The sequence below is a fragment of the Fukomys damarensis genome, unplaced genomic scaffold, assembly GCF_012274545.1.
Source record: "Fukomys damarensis isolate Sample0158 unplaced genomic scaffold, DMR_v1.0_HiC HiC_scaffold_1, whole genome shotgun sequence".
NCBI lineage: Eukaryota > Metazoa > Chordata > Mammalia > Rodentia > Bathyergidae > Fukomys > Fukomys damarensis.
The window spans coordinates 73047250-73074928 of NW_022900913.1; the positions used below are offsets into that span (position 1 = coordinate 73047250).

Sequence of the window (27679 nt, forward strand, 5' to 3'; positions counted from 1 at the left end):
CTCTCCTTTGCTCCACTTCCACAAGAGCTGCATTTCACCCAGAAGGAAAAAATTCAAAGTCCTTTAAGATGGCCCACAAGATTCCAGGTGACCTTAACTGTAAATAGCACAGGCTTCAGGACTAGCTTTACCTTTCTTAGTCATTTCTGTTAAGGTTGACACAGACTGGGAACACTAAGTTATGTCATCAAAAGATGAAGGTCTAGGCTGAGTGCAATCTGAACTATAGTCTACTAATCACAAATGCTCATTTGCAGCCATTGTCCGACTGCTCCAGAATGGAGCCACCACCTCAGATAGGCAGCTCAGCTCCAGGCAGGAGCTAATCTGCCCCTTCCCTGCATCTCTGTAGAAACTTTCTGAATTCTGACTGAGGTGAGATCAGGAAACTTCCTCTGGAAAGCCCGGTTTGCCACAAGTCACATGGGCCACATATCCCCTATTCACTCACTGATCAGGGGCAGTGATCAGAACGTGAGCCTAGCTTGTGTAAGACTCTCAGAAATCCCTTTTGCTTCCTCAGCACTGCAGTCCTAGCACTGTGGGCTCTGTGAATTCTGAGACCATGAACAACCACACCCACATGCACCTTGACCAGGAGCCACATGAAAGATACAGAGCAGGCCAGGGGCAGTCAGCCCTGGGAGGAGGGATATAGGAGGAGTTCTCTTACCTGAGCTTGTTTCTGCATTTCTCCCTTAAGGTCATCAAAAAAAGTGCTTTCTCCCTCATCATATTCTGCATCAAATAGCTCCTTCAATTTTCTCTTCTTCTCCAAATGCTTTTTCTTGGCATCTTCCTCTGTGCTGGGGTCAGTTTCTTCCTTAACTTCTCCCTCTTGATCTTCAGTCTTAAATTTACAGAAGGAAAAACATTTTAAAAGTTTATGGATATTTTTTTCTTTAAACATAAAAGCAGATAAATTTCTTTTTGAACTGCAAAAACCTTAGCTATGACTATCATGAATAAAATAGAACAAAAACACAGCCTTTGGCTCTAAGATACTGTGCCCTGCTGCAGAAGACAGTACTGTCAACTATGGTTGGCCCCTCGGGCCTAGAAAGTGAAAGTGACCAAATGGGCCCAGCCTAAGCACTCCCACACATGGCACAAAGACCTTTCAGGAAGAAAAGAAAACTGGTTTTCTTTTATTGACACTTAAATTGGCTAATAGGGGAATGATGGCAAAAAGGAAGAATGGAGAGGAAGAACTAAGCAAAAACCTCCATAAATCAAAAATTGTAAGTAATCTGGCAAACAAACCATGGCAAGAAGGTGCTGGAGGTGTCATAGAGAAGACTGAAAATAAGCTAATGGATAACCTCTATCTGTCCCGCATCTCACACTTCCAGAAAGAACTCATGAGTCTGCGGGTTACACAGGTTGTCATTAAAATTGTGTTTCTCACCAGGAGTGACTGTGGCACAAGGGAACATGGCTGTGGCAGAGCCATACCTGAGCATCCGGATCTGGCTTTCCCTTGTGCACATCCCCTGTTTCTAGGTCTTCAAAGTCACCGAAAAGCTCATCTGTAAAAGAACATCCACAGGACCATCTGTGAGTAGAGCCTGTGCATAGCAGCACAGGACACTGTGCTCTCCACACTCCAAGCTCTAATCTCCTAGTTCCTGTGGTTTCACTGTCACTATTCCATCATCCGTCAGGCAAAGGAAATGGAACCAACCCACATTTCCACACTTACCAAACATCTCATTTAGCTGATGGCTGTTTTTCCAGCACAGGTGTGGACAGTGGAACAGACAACGAAATGACACCAACATCCAAAGAGTCACCAGGAAAGCCACAGTGCAAGAGGAATAACCAACAAAACATGCTTGCACAACACACCTAGGGGAAACCTTAAGCCTATACAGAGAATGCAGATGAGTGCAAGGATACCCGACAGTGCTAAGACCACAGAAGAGTTCACTCATTCATCCGTCTGTCCGTGCTTGGAGCACTGAGCTTAGTTACAGGTCCTGTCTTAAAACCCCATTGGGAGGGCAACATTTAGAAAGGTATTAAAACATTTTCAGACAAGAGCCAAGAAAATAACACATGGGAAGTTCCTAAGTGCAATAAAAACAAAAAAAAGGAAAAAACACTCATGTATAAACAACAAAAACTGTGCTGGAACTTTATTTACAAACAGGCTGTAGTATGTCACCACACGACAGAGGAATAACTCCATCAGCCACATCCTAGCCACCTCTGGCAGAGCGTCCTCTAGTGTTATCTCCTATACAAAGGATGACACAATTCTCCCCAACAATGAAGCCACAATGAAAACCAGTACCAAAGATTGCTAGTTTGCTCTTCCTTGTAACTACAAGCTCCAGGAGTAATACCAGAGATAAGAGACAATCAAAGAACTCTAGAAGGTAGGGGAAGAAAAGATAAGCTGGTGAGTGACCCCAAGACTTGAGAAATGACCTGGTGGAGAAAAGGGACTCAGCCACAGTGTTTCCCCACCCTCACCTAGGCAGAGGGCAGCCAGACAGACTCTTTCCCCCAACAAAACCTCACTGGCAACATCGGGGATTCTGGGCAACACAAGGATGAGGTGGCAGGGCCCACCTCCCAAAAGGGCCTGGGCTGACTTCTGTTCGTCCACCAAGACACCCAAGGGCTGAGGTTACTGACAAGGGAGAATCAAGCAGGCCCAAGCATCCTTTCCTCACTCAAAAGCAATCCACATACAAACAAGACCAATAAGGTCATGCCCCAAGCCAGCAAATAGCCTGTAGCCCACAGTCCAAGACACCCACTCTCCCAGGGGCATCAGCAGTACCCGATGAACCAAGCAGGATAGAGCAGCTCCACAAAGGCTCTGAAATCAAATTAACATAGGAACTATAACCAACAAAGTATTAGCACCTGTGTGCTATAGCTGACTAGGACTATGCTTTTGAACAGTAGAAAAATCACACAGGAATCAGTCTCCTATCACAAAGAGCCAAAAGGTACAGGAGAAAAGAGGGAATCACCAATTGTATTTCATATTCATGTACAAACTTAACACATCCTAAATTTAATGTAAAAGGATGACTGAAGACACCAATTTTGAAATGGATCAAATGCTGGAACTATTGACTCATATCATAAAGCAGCCATTATAAAAATGCTACAAGGAACTAAAAATCCCATGGCAATAAAAAAAAATTGAAAATCTGAGCAAAGAAACTGAAGAATCACATGAAAAACGAAAGAAATGAAGTCTGCAATAACTAATTTGAAAACCACTGGATGTGTTGGTTCATTAGGGAAGGTGAGCAGATGGAGAGAACTGGAGGTCTGATCAGCAAAAGTCAGGGTCTGGACAACAGAGACAACAGCGTGGCAACTGCAGGCCTATGGGAGGTGAACCACCACATTTATCCCACTAAAGTTCCACAAGGAGGCCAGGGCTGAAGAGCAGACAAAGGAGGACCAAAGTTCCCCAAATCTGAGGAGACTTTCAGACTCAAGACAGGAATCTTCAAAATGAACCAAAGGAACACATGTCAGTTAAACTTCTGAAAACTAAACAGAGACAATACCGCAGGGGCACACAACTCAGGGGACAGCATCTTCTCAACCGAAGCCAGGAGGCTGAAGGGTGTGGCACTTGAATTTCAAGGACTACAAGAAAAGCTTGGGGACATCGGGTTTCAGGCAGTGAAGTCAACCTCAACAAATTTAAAAGAACTGAAATCATAAGAGTAGACTCAGACTATTACATAATCAAGTGAGAAATTTGTTATAGAAAACCAATAGGAAAATCTCTATAAACAGCATACTGCTAACTAATTCACAGGCCAAAGAGAAGTCTCAAAAGAAACATAAAAATGAAAAAAAGAGAATGGAATAAAAATGAAAAACCTTGAAGATTTGTGAGGTACAACTAAGCAGCACTGAGAAGGAAACAATAGCACTAACCACTTTACCAAATGTAAGGTTTAGTAAATGGTAACCAACAACACATAAAAATTGAAAAAAGAAAGAGCAAAATAAATCTAAACTTAGCAGAACAGAAATCAACAAAATTGAAGATGGGAAAACAGAAATATCAACAAAAAATTAGTTGTTAAAAAATAAAATAAAATAAACCTAACAAATAATCTTACTAACAAAGATTTAAGAGTCAAAACTGGGATGTGTCAATAATTAGAATTGATGGAGACTGGATAAAGAAGATGTGGTTTTTCTATAAAATAGAATATTACTCAGCCATAAAGAATGAGAAATTAGATTCATTCATAGGAAAATGGATACATATTGAGGATATACTCCTAAGTGAAATAAATAAGTCACACATAGTGTAAATACCGAGAAGTTTCTCTGGTGTGAATAAACTATAATAGTACATAAGATCCTAATGATATAATGGACAATGTGAAATAGGAAGAAAGGGGCTAAAGGTGTAGGGAAAGTGGGAAGGGTAGGGAAAAGCTAATAAGGGAAAAGAAAAATATGAGAAAATGAAGAAATGGAAATGAAGTGTTTGTAAAGGGGGAGGGAGGAGGGGTGAAGGGAGGGCAGGGACAAGGGGAAAAAATGAGAACCAAGACCCGTCATGTAAACGTACAAGATCCCAATGATGAATGTAACTGTACTGTGTACCTAAAATGTACTAATAAACTCAATGAGGAAAAAAAAATAATTAGAATTGAAAAACCAAAATTTTAAAAAAAAAAAAAAAAAAATTTAAGCAAATAAACACTATTTTGTGAACATCACCTTCAGAACACTCAGGCTGTCCTGAGAAGGTATTCGGTAGAATCTCACTTCAACAACAGGCCTTGAAATTCCTTGAAAATCATAAGCTTTCATAATTCAGTCAAAATGAAACTAATAACCTCAGATATCTTGTAACCATCAAAGAAATACAACTTGTAAATGGGAGATTCTGAGCAAGAAATCTCCAGGCCTAGAGACAGTTTAACTGGAGAATTACACCAAATATTTAAAGCACTCATCCTTCAAATTCTTCCCAAAAAACCGAAGAATAACAAACATCTTACAACTCACTGTATGAGGCAACAACTTCCTATTAAAAAGCAGGTGAGGGCTGGGGATTTAGCTCAGCAGTTCGGTGGCCTGCCTTGCAAGCATAAGGACCCAAGTTCAATCCCCGGTACCAAAAAAAAATTAAATAAATAAAAATAAAATAAAAAAAAAAAAAAAGCAGGTGAAAGTACCAAAAACATAACAAAACTAAAAACAAAACTACAACCAAAATCTGTTACAAACTTGGATGCAAAAAAAAAAAAAATCCTCAACAAAATACTACCCAGTAGAATCCAGCAACATACAAAAAGATGTATATACTATGATCAAGTGAGATTTATTCCAGATATAGAAATATTAGTTGTTAAACAAATAATAAAAAAAAATCTTACTAATGAAGATTTTTCAACAAAAGCAGTTCAGTCAAAAAAATCAACACAATCTATGACAGCAAAGAGTAAAGAATATAATCCACATGATCATATCATTAGTCCTGCACGGCATCAGACAAAATTCAACACCATTCATGACTTAAAAAACAAAACAAAACAAAATTCAGTATCCAAGGAACAGAAGGAAAGAGCACACAAACAGTATATACAAAATAACCAAACTAACATCAAACTTTCCAGGGAAAAGATCTGAGAAAGGCAGGGTATTCTCTCTCAGACTCTTATTCAATACAACACTGACATCCCAGTCACTACAATAAGGAAAAAATAAAAAATACAAGGCAAATGGGTTGAAAAGGAAGAAAACAACATTGTTTCTATTTGCAGATTACACAATTATCCATGTAGAAAATCCTAAGCAATCTACCAAAAACAAAACAAAAATGTATAGAACTTAATGAGCAAAAGACACAAAGACACTTTCTATCTGTATACATTTGCAATAAAGCACTACAGATAATTAACAGCAAAAACCATCAATCCGATAAGAAAAAGATTCAGACATCCAGACATTTTACATAAAAATGGCCAATAAGCAGACTGAAAAATGAAAAAGTGCTACACAATATAAGCCATCAGGGAAATATAAAATAAAAACACAAAGAAATATCATTAGATGTATATAATGATGGCTGAAATAAAGTGAGAACATCACATGCTGGTGAGGACACAGAGACATGGGGTCATTCATGCACTGCTGTGGAAATACAAACTGGCCTCACCTCTCTAGCAGTTTCCTGTGAGACTAAATATGCAATTACCAGAACACTCAGCAACTACATTCATGAGCATGTATCCCAGAAGGTAAGAAGTTTGTATTCAAACAGAAACCTGTATCCCAATGCACACAGAAGGAACCAGGGATGTGGCTGAAGGGTAGAGTGCTGGCCATGCATGTGCAAAGCCAGGGTTCTCCCCATCCCAGCACTGCCTATATGAGAATGTTCGTTCACAGAAGCTCAGTTCTGAGAACCCCAAACTACAACAGTCTGGATTTCTTCTCACAATGAGGGGTTAAACACACCAGCACATGCACTCCTTGGGACACTCAGCAATAAAGAAGGGTGAGCTACCGTGACAGATGATATCTCCTGGGAACTGTGCCCAGTGAAAACTTCAGACCCTAGAGGTTACTAACCACATGACTGCATTTATCTAACATCCTAAGAGAAAGACCGTAGACATGGTACATGCCAGGTTTCCTACAGGATAGGAACAGGGACAGGAGGACAGCAGGGAGGGGAGTAGGCTCCTGAGAGACCACAACAAGAAAAGGGGTCCTGCTCCAATGGGGTGCTCTGTGCAGTCTGTACCCACACTGAGCTATACATGTGAAGGTACGTACCACCACACACAACCCTACACACGTGAAGGCATACACCACACACTCCTCTACACACATGAAGGCAGCTATACATAACTGTTAAAACTGACTATGCTAAACACTACTCTACCTTAATTGTTTAAAAAGTAGGCTCTAACAAAAAAAAATTTTTTTTCTAATCCTACAACTAAGGAATATAAATAAAAATCAGACCTCATTAATTTTCTAGTCATGAAGAAAAGAACTGAAAATAAATCCACAAGTTGAAAAACTGATAATTTCCAAATCTAACTTGAGAGGACCAAACCTGGAAATGACAAAGTACACATAACAGATAAAAATTATTTTATTTTTGTAACAACTCCAAATTCCAATGAAACTTCCTATTTAGTGAAAAAATGATTCCCGAAAACATTAAAATATAAACAACCACCACCATCAAAAACACTTAACCAATGATCATAGAAAAACTGAAACCGATAACCAGAATTACCCCGAGTACCGTCTTGATACACTTGTGTACACAAATGCTAGGAATGCTTAACCTGAATCTAATCAAACCTTGACTCCTAACAACACAGCTTATAGGACTAGGAGAAATGGAAGAGAGCTCCTTAACACTGTAAGGAACATGTTCAACTACAGTGGGCCAAGTGACTTCCAAAGGTCAGTCACAGGCCGGGGATTTAGCTCAGTGGTTCTGGTGCCTGCCTTGCAAGCACAATGACCGGAGTTCGATCCCCGGTACTAAAGAAAAAAAAAAAGTCACTGTCACTATTCTAGTGAGTGGGCATTTGGAGTATCATTCTAAATATGAGCTGTCAAACTTTTTTGTTGTTGTTTTTTATTTTTTTTCCCAGACAGGATCTTGCTGTGCAGTTCAGGCTGGTCTTAAGCTCACTATGTAGCCCAGGCTAGCCTTGAACTCGAAGTGATCCTTCTGTCTCAGCCTCCCAAGTGCTAGGATGACATGTGTACCACCACACCCAGCCCCTGGGTTGCCACACTTTTGCAAACACAGAGTAAATATTTAGGCTTTCTGGCTATACAGCCCTGTTGGAACCACTGAACTCTTCTACTAAAAAACTCATGTAACTGCTCCAGTACCATTTTACCATGAAAACTGAAATCTGAATTTCATATAGAACCATATCATAAAATATTCTGGTGTTTTTTTAGTTCTTTGAAACAGTGCAAAATCCATTCTCAGTCTGTTCTTTGGAAGCAGGGGCTGCCAGAGCCAGGGTCAGGATCCACAGCCACAGCCTTCAGAGGGGGGCAGTGGCACCTCCCCCAAAACACTGCATCAGCTCCCTTAATGAAACACAAATTTAAGCCATAGGGGGCCATAGGAGTCTCTTTAGCAACAGCCTGTTAAACCACCTCCTGAGAAATGATACATAAGGAATATCCATGGGAAGATTAAGGAAAAGAAATCTCCCCACATAAGGATTTTAAACATTAATTACATAATCATTTTACATGTTTATACTCATACTAAAAATTTAAAAATTAACAAAAGAAATATTTGGAATAAATGAATGATAAATGTCTTTTAGAAGACAAACTTAAGAGAGAAAGATTGTATAACAGTAAAAATATCAAGAAAAATAGGGCCAGGGATTTAGCTCAGCGGTTCGTTCGGTGGCCTGCCTTGCAAGCGCAAGGACCCAAGTTCAATCCCCAGTACCCAAAAAAAGAAAAATAGGCAAGGGACACAGCAATTCACCAAAAAAAAAAAAAAAAGCCAGCCACCAGCCAAAATGCCTTAAATGAATATTCTCACTTAAGAGTAATCGAAGAAATGTTGATTACAAATAGAAGCAGTTTTCATCTATCAAACTGGCTTTATTATAGATAGTGCTCAATACTGTAAGTATTCTCACAGTAATCAAACTTGGGACCTTGCACTTGTGAAGCAGGTGGCAGCATCACTTAGCTAAATTTCCAACGCAGTACTCAATACTGAATGATAGTAAAATAAGTAGATACATGTTCACACTAACACTTAACTAAGAATGACCTCCTAAAATACCATTTGGTAACAAAATAATTTTAGCTTATGAAAATAAAAAATGTGTACCAAGAGTTGCTTGATGTCATTCAGTATAGAGTTCTTTACAATATAGACAAAGTACAAAATTATTTAAAATCTAAATAGTACGTGACTTGAATTATAGTATAGTATTTAAATCGTAACAATTAAATCTTTGAAAACAATCTAATGGTAAAATGTATCATTAAGTATGATAACAGACAGACAATTTTAATGATCAGAAGAAAAAAAATCTCTAAGGTTAACCAAGTTTTTTTAATGGATAAAAAAACTTAGTATGATATGCACTTTTTAGTCTAAATTTTCTACCTTTAACCTCAAAAGAAAAATATACATTATTTGAGTACATTTTTCACACAAAAGAAACCTACTTTCAAGAAATGCATGATGGGCTGGGGATTTAGCTCAGTGGCACCATGCCTGCATTGCAAGGGCAAGGTCCTGAGTTCGATCCCCAGTACCCACCCCCCAAAAAATGCATGATCAAATTTATATGGCAAGCTTCTCACTTTTCTTTAAGGTCCGTATCTATTCAGTGAGTTAACAGGGAAGGAGACACCAGGGCATTACCCACAATTTCCAGAGCTTCCCAGAGCACACACATCATCACTCCCTGCTTGTGGTTAAGACAAAAGAGGACATGCAGCCTTACCATCTTCTGCTAAGATCTTGGCTGCATCCTTGTCCTCTTCCCACTTCCCCGTCACGAAGCAGTCTCGGATACTGTTCATAACCTGACACAAAAATCAACATTTAGGGCTAGGGATTTGTGTTGCCACCTGCCTTGCAAGCACAACGTCCCGAGTTTCATGCCCAGTACCAAAAAAAAAAAAAAAAAAAAAAAAAAAAAAAAAAAAGAGAGAGAGAGAGCACGCAGTGACATGCTCCAGTCACACCACAAGGTGCTGCTACAGAGGTGTGCTGCAAGCAGCTACGGCTTATAAGCGCTTCCTGAGGTGAGCCAGGTGAGCCTGCAGGATGACTCTGCCAATATGACCAGGGACAAAACACAAAGGTCACAACATTACATAGTGGATAAGGAAAGTACCCTTAGGCCACTAACCTCATAAGTAAACAATATTTACTAATTTTCAGTGTATTAATGTTTCTAAGGCACTGCAATGGGATGTTTTAGCAAGTTAGTCTTGCTACTTGTCAATCCAAACCTACCATTTCTGCTTGAAAACTTAATTCCTATAGAATGGGAGAATATACTTGCAAATTAAGTGTTAATACATAAGTAACTTTTCACCCACATGCAAACAATATGAATAGATATTTCTTCCAAGTATTTATAGAGACAGCCAAAAAAGCACATGAAACAATGTTGGAATCACTACCTGTCAGGGAAACACAAATGAACATCACAATGAGGTATCATTGTTTTTCTAGAACAGCTATAATCAAGACACATAACAAGTGTTGGTAAAGATGCGGACAAAGTGAAACTAAAACACTGCTGGCAGGAATATAAAATGGCATAGATGCTTCTGAAAGAGAAATCATGTAAAAGGAAAAGTGTTTTCCACAATCATATTAGGGCACTATGTGTAGTGCTATTCTGACACTGTTTTATGTATAATAAGGGATAGATCAAATAAGGAATTACATGATTTTCTAATTTTATCTTCAGATTCAACCAAGGCATAATCCTTCAGTAGAAATATGGACACAGACATAAGATGCAGTACAGAACATGAACTGAAAACATCTGTATAAATCCCTCACAATCTGGCCACTGAGAAGGACTAGAAATGACTGAGTCATAGTAATAAGCACTCTCATGTCTTGACTATGAGGTTGAAATCTATCTTCTACTAAAGGAAATTGGCACTTCTTATGGATGACTCCAAGACAAAGCACATGTGAAGCCTTGTGTTCTACTTCCAGCACTTTTTTTTTTTTTTTTTTGTTTTTGAGGCAGGGTCTCACTATGTAGTTGAGACTGACCTGAAACTCACTATGTAGCCCAGGCTGGTCTCGAACTCACAGCGATCCTCCTGCCTCAGCCTCCCAAGTGCTGGGATTACAGGCATGTGCCACCACACATGGCTACCAGCACATTGTAAGAATCATTTAGAACTATTCTGCTTGAAAGTGGGTAATCCAACAAGGTGAGGGTGAGTTTCTCTTCATAGAAGTATGCTAGAAAGACAAGTGAGTGTCCCTTCTACAGCCTTAAGAAATCTGGGGCCCTTGACACCAAGCATCAGAAGTGCTGATGAGAAGAGAAACATCAAGATACCACTAGCCTCTCACTGAAAAACCACCAGGCACACCTAGGAAGTACGCCTGCCCACAAATCAAATCAAACCTCACCCTATGCTACTTCTGCATGCTTTGTCTACAATCATTTGACTATTTAAATCTTATACTATTCAAGATTAAATAAAACATTTAGTTCTTCAGTCCTAGCAGCCCAATGACCTAAGTGTTCAGCCCACAAGCAGCTCCTAGATGGCTGGGGGACTCACTCTCCTCCTCAAATGGCTCTGAGCTGAGCTGAAGGGGACCCAGAGGAGAGGGACAGACACTGCACACAGAGATGCAGTGCACCCATGAGGTCTGGGTAGGAGATACTACCAGCAAATACTCAGCTTCTTCAAAAGAGGAAGTGTAAGGGAACAACAGGGATGGGAGGTGGGGAGGACTGCAGACTGAGATTTAAAAGGCAAAGGAAAAATAATAAAAACCAAGCAAAACTAAACTACAGAGTTTAGTGATACAAACTTGGAGGGTAAAATTGTGGAGAAGAGAAACGGGCAACCTGGATGTACTCCTTGACTGGGGTCAGCTTCTAGAAACTCATTGAATCAAATGATTGTTTTTATGTGATTTAAAAAAAATCATATTAAATTTTATCATTAAATTGTTAGATAAAATTTGTAAGAGCTACACAGTAAATTACATTAGGCAATATGAGAGTAACTAGGCTTCTCTGAGGAGTGATACATATTTATGCTAAACTGAATGACAAAAAGCAGTTAGGCTTGGGAAGATAAGAACATTCCACGAAGAGAAAACAGAAGGTGGGAAGGTCCAACATGGGATTAAGCTGTGGCAAGTTTGAGAAGTGAATGAATTCCAGTTTTGACTAGGGAGTGGTGGCAGGGGGAAGAACACTGCCAGTGTCATGGCTTTGCTTACAGAAAGCGGAATTATAAATTTTAACTGGGGACAGCAGGCACATCCCAGTAATAAGATATATAATGTTTCAAACATACAAAACTCTCTGCACAATGCTTGAAATCAAGGTAATGATACTATCCACACTAAAAAGGGAACAGTTTCCTTTTCTATGACACATGCACATGCTGAGAACACGTTACTGCTCAGGATGCATGAAATACCTACTGTGCTACCTGAGAAAATGACCTGCTGTGAAAATAAAAGAGGCCAACAGTAGAGAAGCAACACTAAGCAAATGTGATTCTAGAAAAGTGGTAATGAACCTATGGCCCATGTACTCCAATAGGCACAGAGCCCTCTCTGTCAGCTTGTGAGCCAAGTGTATGAGCTATTTTTTACCAAACTGAAATCTCAGTATTCAGGTTTAATTGTAGTGTTGGCATTTTGCAGTAAGTGGGTTTTGGGCTGCAATTTGGGCCCTCAGTCTCTAAAAGTTTTACCATGTTCTAGCATAATTCTCTCATTCCTTCCTGAGGTAAACATGTGGTTCTGCCTCACCTCCTCCAAGTCCCAATTGTGAGGTGCTTCCACAGGAAACCTGGAGCAGTCCAATGCATCAGCCTTGTATTTGCACCCTCCATCAGGCTGCCTGATGCGGAAGAGCCCTCCCAGCTCTTCTTGGGCATCTCCATCAACATCTTCAGCATCTTCTGTCACTAAAGATGGCAAAATGAAGTCAAAATCTTCAGTCCTAGAGGCTTCGGTACCAACCAGTTAAGCCCCTTCTCCTAGAACCTAGGGAACTGCAGGTCCTTGTGTGTGGTGGGCACAATGGTGGCCCTGAGCCCATCAGAAATAAAGAATACCTCAGCCACAGATGGAAATGCCAGGAGATGCCACCAGGAACACAGCAAGAATTGGGGCAGATCATGACACTTAAATGTAGAGCTTAAAATTACTATAGTGTTTCTATGCAGAGTGCTGAGTCCTTACTGACTAAACTCTTTCAGCAAATCTTAAAAGAAAATCAGCACATACCCAATTTGATGCTCCTATTCCAAAGTGTCTACTCATATGGTAACTGAAGAGCACAGTTTAAAGCTTACCACTTTATATTTATTTTTCCAAAAGGAACATACAGGGGAGTGAGAAGCTACAAAATCTGAGAATCAGGGCAAAGGGGAAACAGGCAGCATTACCCAGGGTTCTCATTCTCAGAAAAAGAAAAACAAAGGTTTTTATAGACAAGTATTTCCTGGCATTAAATTTTACAAAGATTTTCATGTAAGACTTTTAAATATTGAGCATGAAACAACATAATACACAATATTTTCATCAAAAATTTTATGGTGGGCTGGGGATTTAGCTCAGTGGCTCCACCGCCTACCTCATAAACTCAAGGTCCTGAGTTCGATCCCTGGTACCAAAAAAAATTTTATGGCAAACCATAAATCTATTTCATATGACTAATCTGTGGCCCTCATGAGCCGATTAAAAAATCTGCCAAATGTAAAATGTGACAGCCAGGAATTATGGATATCACAAGTACCGCCCCAATCTCCCAACCAACTTCTTCCTCTCTTTTACAGAATATAATCTAAAAACCCTAAATATTGTTAGCTCTAAGCCAGAGCTCTTTACCTGTGCCATAAATAAGCTTTCGGAGGTTTGGCGCTGACTGCTGCTGCCGCAGAAAGGCTTCTGTTGCCTTCTTGGAGAGGTCTTCCTTCCACTTGAGAGCCCCTGGAACACAACGCTGAGAGCCAGTTACTCCTGCTTATCATCCTCTCTGCTTCAAGCTCATAGCACAGGATCTGAATAGTTAACAAAATCTCCCAACAGCAGATCCCAAATGTGGGCATCATACTGACAACATCGTTTTACGTGCCAAGTTTCTAGAAACAGCCAATTAACCTTAATCATACTTGAAGTTCCTGTACTTACCTGATGTTTCTGAGGAATAGTTGTTTTCTTCCTTGTAATCTTCTTCCTTCAGTAAATCTTCAATATCAGTGGTCTCCTCAGTCAAGTTCTTTGACCCTTGTTTCTGACTATGATGCCCTCTAGAAGGCCATGCATGCTTATCCCCAGCAGCCTCTCTGTCTCCTTCATCCTCCTCCTCTGAGCTGGGCAAGGGGCTTGCTCCAGATGCAAAGGCCTCCTCTGCTGTGCAGTGGCCAGAGTCAGAAATGGCGAGGACTGTTTTTGTCATCGGCAAAGACATCTCCAGGGTCTGGTGGTCACTCCAACAGCCAACTGGCGACAGTCTTGCTTTGCCACCTCCTCCATCAGTCTTTGATTCTAAAATGACCCCCTCTCCACTAAAGTCATCATCTTCACTGCTTTGACTGGCTTTCTCCTCTTCCCCTCCATCTTCTGAGCTCCTCTCTAGGTCATCGTCACTGTCAGCAAATGCTGGCAAGTCCACCTCACTGTCCTCCTCCATCTCCACTTTCTTCCGCTTGATGCTCTTGACAGTCACATACTCACACTCAGTCCTTTCAGCACCTTGCTCCTCCTCTGTCTCATCACTAGAGTCACCTCTCAGTCTGTCACTGTCAGACCTTTCATCGTCTTCATCACTACCTCCAGATTCATCTTCATCTCCAAACACAGCTCTGCGACGTACTCGACCAGTGCTCATATCCAGCTGCTTTTCCTCTTTTGGCATCCACAGCCTGCATTACCCCATAAATGAAAATAATTCAGCATGTACAGTAACTGGCTAATCTAGAAATGGCATCTAGTTGATAAAAATGCAAAGAAACAGAAATGTCAAGGAATAGTTTAAGGTGATAGTGCACAGAAAAAGTTATTTGATAAACACTAGCATAGTTACTAAGCAAACTTAATACCCTAGCAAGACACTTGTAAAGAATTGACAGGAAGAATAAAGGCATGAGCTTTTAAAAGACAAAACAAAACAAAAACCCTTAATTTCAGGAAAACTGTTCAAAAGAGAGGTTAGTGTTTAGTAGATCCTTCGGAAAACAGATTTTCAAGTTTGAAATGCTGGCTCCAGGCCTGCAGCAGGGACAGAACAAAGTAAGCTTGACCATGGGGTGGGAGATTTAGCTCAGTGGCATTGCACCTACCTCACAAGCACAAGGTCTTAAGAGTTTGATCCCCAGTACTGGGGCTGGGGTGGTGGGGTGGGGAGATAGGATGATTTACACCACACCAAAAAAAAAAAAAAAAAAAAAAAAAAAAAGGATGTGATACAGAATGTAAGAGATACTCAGGGATTAGAAGAGATACACAATAGGACACAGAAAATTGACTGAGCCTTTATGTGGCCAAATCAGGGACAATTCAGATGTAAGAACAATGGCAGCAATGGGGTATTAATAAATGGAATACAGCAAAAGCTCATTAGGAAACAGTGATACTGAAATAGAGAAGAAGTGAAAGCTCTTTGCTAAAGATCAACTGACATCAAAGAAATGACAGACAACAAAACTGCTGATGTGGTTCAGATCTAGATGTCCCCTAAGACTCTAGGGGGCTCACTGCTAATCTGCTGTTAGAAGGTGGGGCCCAGTCACTGAGGACAAGACCTGGAAGGGTGTACTGCCTGCCAAGCTCCCTTTTCTACTTCCTGGCAACTATAACATGGGCAGCTTTTCCCCCTACCCAGGCCCTTCTGCCATGCCATTTTTCAAGCCTGCCAATCATGGACTGAAAGTTCTGAACTGTTAACCAAAATAAGCCTCTCCCCTTCAAGTTGTAAGTGCCAGGTATTTTATCCCAGCAATGAGGAAGTGACTAAGACAACTGCCATTTTGAAGTCACTAACACCATAACTGTATTATTATTGAGTCTAAAGCTAGAGGATGAAATAAAAACTACATGAAGCTACTTAACATAGTGCTTCATATAAAATTAGAAAAACATCAATTGTAACAAACTAAAATGGCACTATAAGAGAATAAGTCAGAATACACCAATAATAACAAAATAATGACTATATGGAGATTGTAGAAAAAGGAATAGTAACAGATGTTGTGGCACATGCCCATTAATTCCAGGGAGCTGAGGCAGGAGGATCACCAGTTTGATCCCAGCCTGGGTAACCTGGCAAGATCCTATCTCAAGAAAAACTGAGATAAATTTAAAACAAAAACAAAAACAGGGATGTAGCTAGCTCAATGCGTAAGTTCTAGGGTTCAATCCTCAGTACTACAAAACAGAAAGAAATTTTCAGGATACTAAAATAAAATTTTTTAAAAAAATGCATCGTAACTATGTTAGGAGTATCCACACTGACAAAGATGACAAGAATAACACAGAAAAATGCAAATAGCTAATTACAACAATGATTAGTGATAGTAATTTTTCAGTGAACATTTCTTTGTCAGGTACAACGTTAAATATTTATGCGCACCAGAACAAATTATATACTAGATAATCTTGATCATGTTCAGATTGAGCAGGAGGCATAAATTAATACACCCCTTAGGTATGAAAGCATACAAATTCACAAACCTAAGTGAAAAATTCACATGAACTGTACATTAGTGGACATTACCCCACAGATACAATATAATCCAACAAAACTTCCAGACAAGGTATGTGGTTCTGGACAGTAACAGACTCTGCTCTAGGATGTGGGCCACAAAGAGAAAGCTAGGCAGCCTCAGGTCTCCTAGGAAACTACGTTACCTATAGAAAAGACATGACCGTATTTGATGACTATTTCTGGTGAAAGAAAATTCTAAAGGCTGAGAAATACTCCTATATAATGTCACATAAGTCAAAAGAACCTTGAGAAACACATGCATGCACAATGGGAAACAGCAACCTGGTGTGATACAACAGCAGAATGATAGGTGATAGAACCCTATGTAATGCAGCATTTACTAAAAACAGGGGAAAAGTGCACTTACCCTTGGTTATCTATATCCTCTGAGCCCAAAGGTTTGGAATCAGAAAAAAGTGTCACTCTGCTTGAAGCCATCTTGGCATCAATAGTGGAGTGTGTTGCAATAAGACTCTGGACCAACTCTTGGATGGGCCCTGCCGCCTCCTGTCAAACCACCAAGGAAGGCAAGTGAGGAGAGCAAAAGGATTGTGGAGACACTGATTTCAACCAGCATCACAAAAAGTACTCTAAACACAGTTTCTGAAACCATTTTTATGTCCTTAAAAAGAATCCTTACAACAAAGTTTGAAATTGATACCCGTCTTCTTTTTCAATACCCATGGGTATATCATCAAATACTTAGCTAGAAAAACCTTAGATCCCAATGCTTTTAAAAACATTATGAACCTAGTAATAATCTCACTTCACAAAACAAAAAATCTGGAGTCTATTTCAAAAAACAGGACAAAACTATTCTGAATAAGAAAACAGCATGAGAAAAAGACCAGCAAGAGCTGGAAAACAGGATGGTCTGTATGGAGAAGGTGGGCTTCCCAGATGCCTCCCCCAGCCGGGTGCCTGTGCTGCGTCAGGGATAGAGAGGACAGGAGGATAGGATGCTTCCCTTATGGTCGATACAATGAGACACTTGAATATTTTACCTCCTTAAAATATGTATTTGGATCTCAGTATAAAGATGGATGAGGAGAAAAGCCTTCAATAAATAAAAAATGATGTATTACTGTGTTGAAACAGACTTAAAAATGAAGTGCTTGTAAAGGGGGAGGGGAGGAGGGGTGAAGGAAGGGCAGGGACAAGGGGAAAAAATGAGAACCAAGACCTGTCATGTAGAGGTACAAGATCCCAATAATGAATGTAACTGTACTGTATACCTAAAATGTACCAATAAACTCAATGAGGAAAAAAAAAAAAAAGGGAGAGAGAGAAAGACAGACTTAAACCAGAGTTCAGAGTAGCTCCCCTCTTACCGATGCCTGAAAACCATGGCTGCCACCAAGGTCGACATAGACAGCATCTTTGTCATATAGCACACCCCCAACTCCAGAGAGAGGCGCATAAACCAGCTTTTCCTTCTCATTTAAACAGCGCTTCTTTTGCTGTTCAGGGAGAGCACATGGGTCTGGGAGGAAACTGACTTCACTCACAGCAAAATCTCCAACACCTGGGGATGGGGGTGGAGGTTGTTAGCTGACAGCAAGCCAACAAGTAGGCACAACTAGAAAGTGTCCCATAGGCTGAAGGCTCAAACTGCAGTGTAAGAAGGGCACTATTCTACAGGGGAATATACCATGCATCTCTAGCCACCTGACCAGCATCCACTTAGCACTTTTACCGCATTACACATAAGTAGGGCTGAAGATTTTTGCTTTTGGGGGGAGCAGTACTGGGAATCAACACCCCAAAGTGTTCAATCACTGAACTACATCCCCAGTGCTTTTTTAACTTTTGAGACAGAATCTCAATAAACTGCCCAGGCAGGAAAGGAACTGTTAATGCTCCCGCCTCAGAGACTCCTTAAGGATGGGATTATAGGTGTGCACCACCACACTTGGCTTAACTTTCAAAACCCCTACAGAGCTAGGCATGGTGGAGCCCAGCCTGGGCAATTTAACAACTAGCAAGACTGTGTCATAAAAAGGGGTGGGGTGCAGTGCAGTGTGAAGGCCCTGGGTTCAGTTCCCAGTACAAAAAACCCAAACAGTGGGTAGCAGTGATGCTGCTATCTGCCTTGCAAGCACAAGGACCTGAGTTTGTTTCCTGGTACCAAAAAACAAAACAACAACAACAACAAAACCCACCCAAATGAGCAAATAAACAAAAAACCTCCAGCAAGGCATTTGGTCATTTTTAGGTTTTCTCCAAGAAATGAAGCCATTCCCAAAGTTCCACAGGTACACTATTTTTACAAGGGGATACCTGGCATGTGAATTTGGCTTTTATTTTTCAAGTGTGCTCCTCGTAAATAACCATATAGAGACACCTTTCGGTCACACTTGATGTTCATCCGGATATCCTCGGGGTTTGTCAAATCTTCCATCCTAGAAAAATAAAATTCAATCACACGGAAGAAACAAAGGCCAACAACCCTCCAATTTCCCTTCATATGATGACCCATCAATTTCTTGTTCATTAGGCATCTTGTTTAGAAAATGAGAAAATACAGGAAGCACAGTTCACCACTGACCAGAGGAGAGGAAGCAAATGTACTATGTGTCACATGGATGCCAGGGAGGGAAACAAAATCCACTTGGGGTCAGGAAAAGCAGAAGGTTAACCTGGGACCTGGCATCCTACTGCAGCTGGACTCCAGCAGGAGGAAGAGAGTCCCAGAAAGTCAAAAGCAAGCACAGTGCAGACACTCTGAGTGGCCAGAGCACCAGGATCCTGAGAGCCACACCCTGAGAAACCAAGGCAAAAAGATAGCAGGGGTCATACCCGCAGTCCTCAGTGCTTCAAGATCTTCTGATTCTAAACATCTTGTGTTTAATTCACTCCCAAAGGCACAGCATCTTTCAATGATGGCCCAAAATAAGCTCTACCACCATTCTTCTTCTAACCTCTTCAGCTTTGAAATACATGAGCCAGGAAGGAAAAGTTTATATTCATTTTTACCTGTCTGCCAGGATATAAGGATGAGAAGTTTGCCACGTGAGAGGCCTGAACTTCATAACTGTGATAAAACGGCCCAAGTTGTGAATCTCTTGGTTCTGATATTCTCCATGTACCATTCCAGAGAGGTAAAAGAGCTTGGCTCCCTAACATTAAAATACATAAATAATAAAAATTAAATTTCAGTGATAGTCCTATAAATACTGCACCAAAACAACAGCCCTAAATGAGAAGCAACTCTAAGAGGAGAGACCTCCAGCAAAGCCCATCCCGGTACTTCTCCAGGACTTGTCATGTAAGGAGCCCACTGCTCTCCAGTCAGTCAGTGGCATCTGTCCAGACTCCAAAGGGAGAGGATGGTGAGGCTCCCCAGCAGAGAAAGGATCCTGTGACCAATGGGGTCACAGTGGTGTGAAAAGGAGGGAAGAGAGGATCCTCTCAGTCCTTAACTTGCTTCATTGATGGCCCCAAAACTCAGGCAGACATTGCCTGCTGGGGGAGACAAACAAGATATACCAAGAATCACAAAATAAAGACTCTTGAGAGAAACAGTCCAGAGACTGGGAAAAGATACAGACAGGAGACTACAGAGGTGAATCTAGAGACACTCATTAGCCTCTCTTTATTCTAGTTTGAGAGGATTATCTTAGTATTCAGTAATGACTTCTATTCCTACCGGGTAGACTTCCGTCCAGAATCTGTGTTTTAATCTCTTCTTGGTCTTCTTTAATTGCTTATTATGCTTGAAGGAGTCCAGATGGGTGAGAATTCCCATAATTTTAGGAAAGCCATGTACTTGACAGATGTTCAGAAACTCAAATGTTTCCATTTCAAACCCAAAGCTGGCATCTATAAGCATTAGCACCTAAAAATAGAAAATCACAAGTTCTCAAGGAAACTACCAAAAAGGACCTTCTAGAGTAGGAGTCACAATAAATCTAGCCCATACCTGTTTTGCAACGAGTTTTATTGGAACATGGTCATACTGATTTACTTGTCTACCACTGCTTCTGCACTACAACTGCAGGGCTGAATATAGCAACAGAAAATGTGGGACACACAAAGCCTGAGATGTTTTCTCTTTGACCCTTTTCAAGAGAGGTAAAAGAGCTTGGCCTCTCTGATCTAGCCTCAACCCCATGACTGCCAGGGTGCACCCAAAGCACCGCCCTCTCACCAGACCAAGATGCCTGCCAGGACATCAACTTCCATCTCAAAAATCTGTATGTATGAAAACTCAGAAAAGGCTGGGCCAAATCTGGTCCCTGGATAAATGAAGCTTTTAATAATATATTTTCAAGACAATTAACTTCTAACAAGGGAACCAAGTAGACCTCCAACATCCAATAGATGTGAAAAAGTGATAATCAATAGTAAAATATTAAAAGTAAATAAAAACTAAACTTTAGCTTCAGTTTTCAAATAAGAAAAAGCTAATTTTTTTTGTTGTTGTTGTTTTTTGGTTTTTTGAGACAGGGTCTCACTATGTAGTTGAGACTGACCTGGAACTCATTATGTAGCCCAGGCTGGTCTCAAACTCACAGCGATCCTCCTGCCTCAGAGGATTAAAAGCATGCGCCACCATGCCTGGCAAAGCTAATTTTTTTTTAATAGAATGTATATAGTAGGAAAGTTCTATGTTAAGTGGCAGCATACAAACTATTTGGATTTTTTTTTCCTAGTGCTGAGAACTGAACCCAAGGTCTTCACATTGAGCCACATTCTCAAACCCATTTTATTTTTTTATTCTGAGATATTCTGCTAAGTTGCCAGGGCTGGGCTTAAACTTGCCATTCTCCTGCCTTAGCCTCCCAGACTGCTAGGAGGTATGTGCCACCATGCCCAACTAGAAATTATTCTTTTAGAGAGGCTGTTCAAAACTGAGTCAAAAAATAGTAAAATTACAAGGGGAAAAAATGAGAACCAAGACTTGTCATGTAGAGGTATAAGATCCCAACAATGAATGTAACTGTACTGTATCCCTAAAATGTACCAATAAACTCAAAGCTGAAAAAAGAATAGTAAAATTATGAATAGTGATCTATAAAGACATGAGTAAATGAGAACAATTGTTAAAATTTAAAACTCTTCAAATATGCAATTATCAGAGTTGACTGTTGAAGACTAAGTTTTAGCTATCAAGGACATTTCTGTTCTCACCTTTGTGTAGCTAACTTAAATAATCAAAAAATAGAAAAAACATCCATCTTTGATTAAATGAGGGAGCATTCCAGGATGCTAAGCCACAAACACATGCACGCAGGTGCCTATGTGTAGCTGAGAAGCACGGGTGCTACTGTGGACCACCACAGGCCAGGAAACCTGCAAAGCTCTTCAGCAACTGGAACAAGGCAGTGGCCTATGGCTGTACAGTCAGCTGACAACCATGGCTGGGGCTGGGGGAGGCAAGCAACTGCGACCACATCAGGAACAGGCAGCAAATACTCTTTGGCTGCCATGTTCACCAATCATGTTTCCCTCCTTCAGTACACATCCTAACTCGTGTGTCCTGTGTCCTGTGCCATGACTTAACAGGCTTCAGGATAACCCAGAGCTGAGCAGTCAACATAAACCAGATTAAATAAAGGATAGCACAGCCAGAGTACAGTGCTATTATTAAAAAGAAAGAGGTTGAGCCATAAAACTTATTGATTAAATAGATCCAAATAATAGTACATGAAGAAAGGAGAACACAGAAGTCTGGCTAATCAACTTTCACTTGTGTGTACACAGGGCCGCATTTGTGTTTACATGGATCTGGGACACGGCTCTTACAGGAACCAAAGAAGCAGGACAGAGAAAAATGTGCTGTGTAGACTCCACAACACAGCTGGAGTAATTCACCAAGTTTGTGTGTTTACTAAAATCTTTACTCTTAGTATTATGCTTTCTAAATTAAGAAATTATTACTACTTTAATAATTTTGAAACAGGTTAGTACATGAATACCACTTTGTGTTGACAGTAACATTTATTTTTACTAATGGTAGCATTATATGTTCAAAATTGAAATGGTGGCCGGGCTTGGTGGTGAATGCCCGTAATCCCAGCACTTGGGAAGCTGAGGCAGAAGGATAACCACAAGTTCAAGGCCACCCTGGACTATATAATGAGTCCAAGGCCAGCCTGAACTGCACAGAGAGATCCTGTCTCAAAAAAACAAAACAAAAAAACTGAATGGTACTTGATTTTCTGTCATTAAAATGGCCCAGCTAGCCAGGTGTGGTGGCACATACCTATAATCTCAGCACTCAGGAGGCTGAGGCAGGAGGATCACTGGGAGTTGGAGGCCAGCATGGGTCACACAGTGAGCTTAAGACCAGCCTGCATTACAAAGCGAGACCCTGTCTCGAATGAATAAATAAGTGAATAAATAAATAAATAAATAAGGCACAGCTTTAGAAATCTACATAAATTTTACTTCGTGTTTTAAGAGTTTTACTGGGCCAAAGGACAAAACACTATGGCTCTACGTAACTAAACAGCTCTCTAGAAGCAACTGAACAGGGAAACAAAACTAAAACTAAAACAAACAAAACAACCCAAGACATTGTTCATCCTACCATACTAGTTTAATAATGAAATTATCAGAAATAATGATCACTACCACTTCCAAAATACAATCAAGACCACATTTTTCATACATGTGCTGTGTATCAGTAGTAACAGTGTTACCATCATTCAATCCCATCTACTGTATCCTTATGATATTCACTATTTCTTCAATGACCACATATTTCTTTCTTCTAATACGGAATGAGTAATCCATCCCACTACTGCAGGTCCCACCAGAAACCCAGGCTGCTCCAGCGACTTACCAGATCTGCAACTTTAGCCAGATCAATCATCATGTTTATGTCACACCCACATTCAATGAATGTGAGTCTGTGCTTTTTACCTGTAAGTGGAAAGACAAAACCCTTACTTTTTAAAAATCCTGTAAAGACTCTGTTAACTTTTTTTTTTCTTGTGATACCAGCAATTGAACTCAGGACCTTGTGTTTGCCAGGCAGGCATGGCACCACTGAGCTACATCACCAGCCCTAACTCTATCATTTTTAAACTGCATCCAATAAAATACCATATAAAGTTATGGGAGTACATGAAATATTCTTTTATAGGAAAAACTGGTGAAATAAATTTCATGTTGGTTTTCTTGCTATGTTCCCTTTAATTCTAAAATAATATCAAGTGTACCCAAATAAATGAAAGTGCTCACACAGATAAAACTGATTGCAGGGCTCACAACTGTGACCTTGCCTTTATCAAATTTTTCCATATTCATTTAACTAAAAACATCCTCAAACATAACACAACAGAATGATCATAAACAGTAATTATTTCTTTCTTTCTTTCTTTTTTTTTTTTTGGTACTGGGGATCAAACTCGGGACCTTTTGCTTGCAAGGCAGGCAGCAGAATCACTGAGCCAAATCCCCAGCCCTGTCAGTATTTCTAACACAAAAAGAAAATGGTCAAGAACATAAGGATGCCTTAAAGACAAAGAACAGCCTTACCAGATATAGTAGTGAACACCTGTGATCCCACTTATGCAGGAGGCTGAAGCAGGGTCACAAGTTAGATGCAGCCTGGGCAACTTAGTAAGACCCGGTTTTAAATAAAAAGGCTAGGAATGTAGTTCAGTAGTAGAGCACTTACCTAGGATGTGCAAGGCCCTGGATTTAATCCCCAGTATGATCCAAATAAATAAAGCTTCTACATTATTGTATGATCCAAATAAATAAATAAATAAATAAAGCGTCTACATTATTGTTATAACACTAGATTTCAGATTTTATTGTTGCCACTTTGGTAATTTGATTTTCCCCCCTCAATTTTTTAAAGACCACCATTATCCAAAACGGGCAAATTCTCAAAGAAAAAGAAAACTTCCTCTCATCTCCACAAGACTTTGGCACTGAAATGGCAACAGCTGTGCATGGTGCACATCTTTACTGTTCCTCACCAGAACCAGGTCTGCTAAGTCTTTCTAAGGAGTACCCCTGGCCAAACCAGTGGAGCAGTCAGAATAAGGTACCTATCTACATCACTACTGCTAGGAACCTAGCCCTCTCTGATGCAACAGCCAACACAGAAGAAGCAGAAGAAAGATAACAGGATGTGACAGTATCATTTTAACATTTCCTACTCATGGAAACAACTAAGACATCAATGACCCTCAAGTGACACCTGACATATCACCTCTGAGGCAGCAGCCCCTACCTGACACAATCGTCACAGGGCCTCTGATCTCAGTCAGCTTCTGCCTGGTGAAGTTCCGAATGAGGCACTGTATCAAAGTACTCTTCCCAACTTTTGGAGGCCCCATCACCACTACCACTATTGGTGGGGGCTCTAGTGGGGTTCTGTCAACCACCGGAATGTGATGCTTTTTTGTCTTTAAATCCTGAGTCCTATTTGTTTAAAAGAAAGAAAAAGAAAGAAAGACAGAAAATTCACTTTTAATTTACAGAAGGAATAAACCTTATAAGCTTAACCCTTATAAACAGATTTTATAGAGAACAGACAATACATGAATATAATGAACTAATTAATCTCTGGCCCCAATCCAGACAACTGTTCTTCATTAAAAATATAACAAAGTATAAAAGTAGAGAGTTGAAAATTCAATATATCTTAAATTTGATTGTTTTATGCTTTGATTTTAATAGTTTATAAAGAAAACAAAAAGCAAAAACTGAGGCAGTATATCATAACAAATCAAAGCAAAAACTTTGGAGATAAATTTGGCCATCCTACTTACCTATTATATGATTGGGGGTAATGAACTCCTGAGTCTCAGATTTCTTATCCATAAAATGAGGGCAATCATTATTCATGCCAGGTGTGGTGGCACTAACCTGTAATCCCAGCACTGAGGCTGGAGGATTACCACAAGTTCAAGGCCAGCCTGGACTACATAGTGAGCCCAAGGCCAGCCTGAACTGCAAAGAGAGACCTTGTCTCAGAAAAAAAAAAGAAAAAAGAATAACTCTTACTCTTAAGGCTTCTGGAAGAATTTAATTCAATAACATTTGAAGTACACTGCTGGATAGATAGCAAGGACTCCCTAAATAAAGGGGTAAATTTATTATTAAAAATTATAATTCAAATTATAATTATATGAAAGATATTTTTTAAAAGCACACATCACCAGAGAGAGTTTGAAGTTTAGAAATAAATTCCATAAATTCTATAAATGTTTTTTCCTTGGGCAAAAAAAAAAAAAAAAAAAAAAAATAGCCAACCTGTCAGGAGATGCTAAACATCTATGGAAAAAGCTTCTCATACTTTATTATACACCATATATTATGTGAGCTGGATTACCCTCACAGAGCCAAATGTCATCTGTGAGGTTCCTGTCATTTAAGGAAGAATAAATAAAGAATCGCCAGAGCCCAGCTATACATACCTGTGAAACGATCGGGCCATACGCACAGCAGACTGGACTGCAAAAGCTTTGGGGTTTCTCTTCCGGGCATCTTCTTCGTCTCCAAGATGAAGGTCCTGCAGATGCCGTTTCTTTTTTTTCTCAGCCTTGGGCCCACTGTGTTTCTTTCTGTGTTTCTTCTGATCTTTAGTCTCCATAGTGGCTACTTTTCAACTCAAGAGAAACTTGAACTTAAATGGAAAGAGGTGGGAAGGTAGAGGAGGTATTTTACAATTGGGCACACCAGAAAAAGCAATAAATTTTCTTTCTTCATTTAGAGATAATTTATCTGTTCACCCAACAGAGGTAGAAACTGCTTAATACCATGCTCCATTTTACTTATCTCAGCTGTACCATACATAGTTACATGAATTCTCTGTGCTAAGGCTCCCTTTTAAACTTGTTACTCTGTTCATCTTGTCAACATCAGCAGGGCTTGTGTCTGTCATGATGGAATATTCTCTACGTGTGCTTTTCAGTATAATAGCTATTAGTCCCGTGTGGTTACTGAGAATCTCAAATGCACCTAAGGAAACTGAAAAATTAATTTTTTCATTTTAATTAATTCTAAATTTAAACAGCAACAATAACCAGTGGCTAACATACTGGACAGCTCGGGCCCACGAAGTGGTTTCCTAACTTCAATGAAAAGTTAAGCGATCGCTTCTCGGCCTTTTGGCTAAGATCAAGTGTAAAACTTAAGCGAAAAGTCTGAAGCACATTAAAGGCTGCCCATGCTCTTGTGCTAGGCAGACGCTGTCTTAACGCGGGCAGGGCCGCTAGTGACGCGTGCGCGCTGGGATAGCACCGCCCGTGGTTCCCAAGAACCATCTGGCCCACAAGACACCCACCCCTCCGCCACTCCCACCCCCTTGGAGAAACGTCAGTCCAGCCGAGGCTCTCGGGACACCGGTACCTGCCCTGACGAGAACTCACCGCGGGTAGACTCAGGACATACCCCGGCCCACAGCCGTGGCCTCTACCGGTCTGACAACAGTCACTGCTCGGGTGAGCATGGAGACCGCCGGAAACGGAAATTCGCACCGCACGCCAAGCCGCCGGAGGGAAACAAGAGACTGAAGACAGAGGCCTAGGGAGGGAAGACTTTCAGGGTAGACCGGAAGTAGGTTCGTGATTGGCCGGAAGCGCGCGTCAGCCTCTCCCTCACTGCCAGCAGTGTAGAGCCCCTCCCCACACCCTGTAGCTCCGCCTACAGCCCCATGGTCTCGCCCCAGCGCCCCGTTTAGCCTTGCGCCCCCTGGCGTCCTCTGGGCGGATTTACGGTGTCCCAGCCCACCACGAGCTCCTCCGACTCCAGAGGATCTAGAGCACTCTAACTTGCAGTCCTCCAGCGGAGTCGGCTTGGCTCCTCTTCCCAGTCCTTCCCTCCGCCTCTACCGACCTCGTCGTCATCTACCAGTCTCAGAACTCGGAAGTGATGAAGACCGTTCCCCACATCCCGCGCAGGCCTCGGGTCCATCCGCCCACTGCTCCGTATGCGGCGCAGCCATTCTGCCTGTCGCCAGTATCTGACCGTACAGCACTCAGCTTCTGTCTCTTCACATCAGCTCCTCCTGTTTCCTACACCACTATGCTGTTGCGTGTTTGCTTTGCTCCCCTTTGCATCAAAATTTCATAAAGAACTGTCAATATATTATTTGATTCTCCAGGTAAATGTTATTTTTCACTACTGGGGATGGACCTCACCAAGTGCTGTACCACTGAGCTACATCCCCATCCTTTTTTCCCCCCTACACCCAAAAGTTTATTTACTTGACAACACAGTGTGATATCATGAACGGAAAGAGG

At 40.8% G+C, this 27679-nt stretch overlaps 1 protein-coding gene across 1 annotated transcript in view; it reads right to left on the bottom strand.

Annotated features, from left to right (window-relative positions):
• Positions 1 to 26941, bottom strand: part of Bms1 (BMS1 ribosome biogenesis factor) — a 35270-nt gene extending 8329 nt beyond the window's left edge. Inside the window, exons 1-15 of the mRNA XM_010622456.3 lie at positions 26807 to 26941; positions 25853 to 26061; positions 24664 to 24854; positions 23260 to 23339; positions 20119 to 20307; positions 19446 to 19588; positions 18750 to 18871; positions 17801 to 17994; positions 16837 to 16976; positions 13895 to 14628; positions 13592 to 13693; positions 12509 to 12666; positions 9474 to 9555; positions 1456 to 1529; positions 674 to 850 (exon numbers count right to left, since the gene is read on the bottom strand). Coding sequence (XP_010620758.1) covers positions 674 to 850; positions 1456 to 1529; positions 9474 to 9555; positions 12509 to 12666; positions 13592 to 13693; positions 13895 to 14628; positions 16837 to 16976; positions 17801 to 17994; positions 18750 to 18871; positions 19446 to 19588; positions 20119 to 20307; positions 23260 to 23339; positions 24664 to 24854; positions 25853 to 26028 — 2562 coding nt within the window. The 5' untranslated portion in view covers positions 26029 to 26061; positions 26807 to 26941. The remainder of the gene's footprint in view (positions 1 to 673; positions 851 to 1455; positions 1530 to 9473; positions 9556 to 12508; positions 12667 to 13591; positions 13694 to 13894; positions 14629 to 16836; positions 16977 to 17800; positions 17995 to 18749; positions 18872 to 19445; positions 19589 to 20118; positions 20308 to 23259; positions 23340 to 24663; positions 24855 to 25852; positions 26062 to 26806) is intronic.
• Between the last annotated feature and the right edge of the window lie 738 nt (positions 26942 to 27679).